This window comes from Austrofundulus limnaeus, unplaced genomic scaffold, assembly GCF_001266775.1.
Source record: "Austrofundulus limnaeus strain Quisiro unplaced genomic scaffold, Austrofundulus_limnaeus-1.0 Scaffold523, whole genome shotgun sequence".
NCBI lineage: Eukaryota > Metazoa > Chordata > Actinopteri > Cyprinodontiformes > Rivulidae > Austrofundulus > Austrofundulus limnaeus.
Genome location: NW_013952925.1, coordinates 19,312 through 21,216, shown reverse-complemented (window position 1 = coordinate 21,216; position 1,905 = coordinate 19,312). Strand labels below are relative to the sequence as shown.

The 1,905-nt window shown below is 44.2% G+C and overlaps 1 protein-coding gene across 1 annotated transcript in view; it reads right to left on the bottom strand.

Annotated features, from left to right (window-relative positions):
- LOC106530455 (inactive dipeptidyl peptidase 10) overlaps positions 1-1,905 on the bottom strand; it is a gene marked incomplete in the record, with an annotated part of 77,409 nt that overhangs the window by 73,619 nt on the left and 1,885 nt on the right. Inside the window, 1 exon segment of the mRNA XM_014026075.1 lies at positions 263-511. Coding sequence (XP_013881529.1) covers positions 263-319 — 57 coding nt within the window.

Below are 1,905 nucleotides of genomic sequence, written 5' to 3'. Positions count from 1 at the left end.
AAATATTTTTTATTGTAAAAAAAACATTTGAAAATTTGTAAAAAGCTGAAGTCACATCAGCTGAAGGAGCTGAAGATGGAAAACAGCTAAAATAAAAACCTGGAGAAAAGTTTTGATTGAATCCAGAAGATACTAAATAAAAACAGGTAAATCCTTCAGAACCGGACCTCCTCCAGAACCATGTGGGTCACCCTTTACTTCTCCAACAGATCAGAACTTTCTGTAAACAAACAAAGCCGGTTCTGATCCAGATGAAGCTCACCTTCTCCTCCACGGAGAACCTCCTGCTGTGCTGCGCTGCTCCTGCGCTCTGGTTCATCCTCCTGCTGCTCCGGTCCGGTCCGGTCCCGGATCCTCAGACTCGGGTCCTGGTGTCGGTGCTGCTCAGTGGGTGACGCGCGCAGACTGAGCGCGCTCCGTCGGATCCTCCCGCCTCCAGCGCGCCCGTCTGAACCAATGATCCAATCCGGCTCGGTTGGTTTGTCTCAGAACCTCCTCTGGACCCGAGCTGCTGGAGCAGAATAAAAAATAAACCCGTTTAATTCCACAGATTATATAATCTGCTGACAGCAGCTTCAGAGAGACCTTTGATGACGACGGTTCTGTTTGGGTTCTGTTCTAGAATGAAACAAAACATTAATTTATTTCAGTAAAATGTGTCCAGCATCAACTGCTGGCCCGCGGGCCACTTCTTGGACAACACTGTTGCACAACTTATCACTTATTATTTCATCAATTCTGCTACAATTTTATCTTTACTTTAATAAAAACACAAACAAACATCAGGTTGTGAAGTTCAGTCAGGAGTTTTGGGACTTTTGGGACAGGAAACGAGTCGTCGGTCAACAGGAAGTGAAGTTGAAACACATGAAGAAGAAAGTTTTACCTCCGAGCTGACCTGAAGGTTTATCTTCAGATCTGCCTCCAGAGAAAACAATAAACTAAATATTTCTGAATAAAATGGACGTCTTTAAAACACATCACTGCATGGATTCAGGAACACCTCCATTAAAGCTCTATCAGGCAAAGAAGAAGCCGAACAGAATCAGAACCTCTGCTGTCGTCTCTGACCCAAAGATCATTTCAAAAGAACAGAAACATGGAGAACTGTTCTGTTCTCAGGGCACAGATAAAAAGCCTCTCTGATGGTATGGGGATGCATTAGTGCCTCTATGTGCAGTTCACCCATCAGCAAAGAATCCAACAGGTCTGAGAAGATCTGATCCAGTCCAGAACTGTTGAACCGTTACAGTCCCCTGAATGAAAGAAGTCCTTTAAAACCCTACAGAACTGGACTCTTCAGGTCCTTTAAAACCCTACAGAACTGGACTCTTCAGGTCCTTTAAAACCATACTGAACTGGACTCTTCAGGTCCTTTAAAACTCTACAGAACTGGACTCCTCAGGTCCTTTAAAACCCTACAAACTGTACTCTTCAGGTCCTTTAAAACCCTACAAACTGTACTCTTCAGGTCCTTTAAAACCCTACAGAACTGGACTCCTCAGGTTCTTTAAAACCCTAAGGAACTGGACTCCTCTGGTCCTTTAAAACCATACAGAACTGGACTCCTCAGGTCCTTTAAAACCCTACAGAACTGGACTTTCAGGTCCTTTAAAACCATACAGAACTGGACTCCTCAGGTCCTGTAAAACCCTACAGAACTGGACTCTTCAGGTCCTTTAAAACCCTACAAAACTGGACTCCTCAGGTCCTTTAAAACCCTACACAACTGGACACTTCAGGTCCTTTAAAACCCTACAGGACTGGACTCCTTAGGTCCTTTAAAACCGTACAGAACTGGACTCTTCAGGTCCTTTAAAACCCTACAGAACTGGACTCTTCAGGTCCTTTAAAACCGTACAGAACTGGACTCCTTAGGTCCTTTAAAACCCTACAGAACTTGAC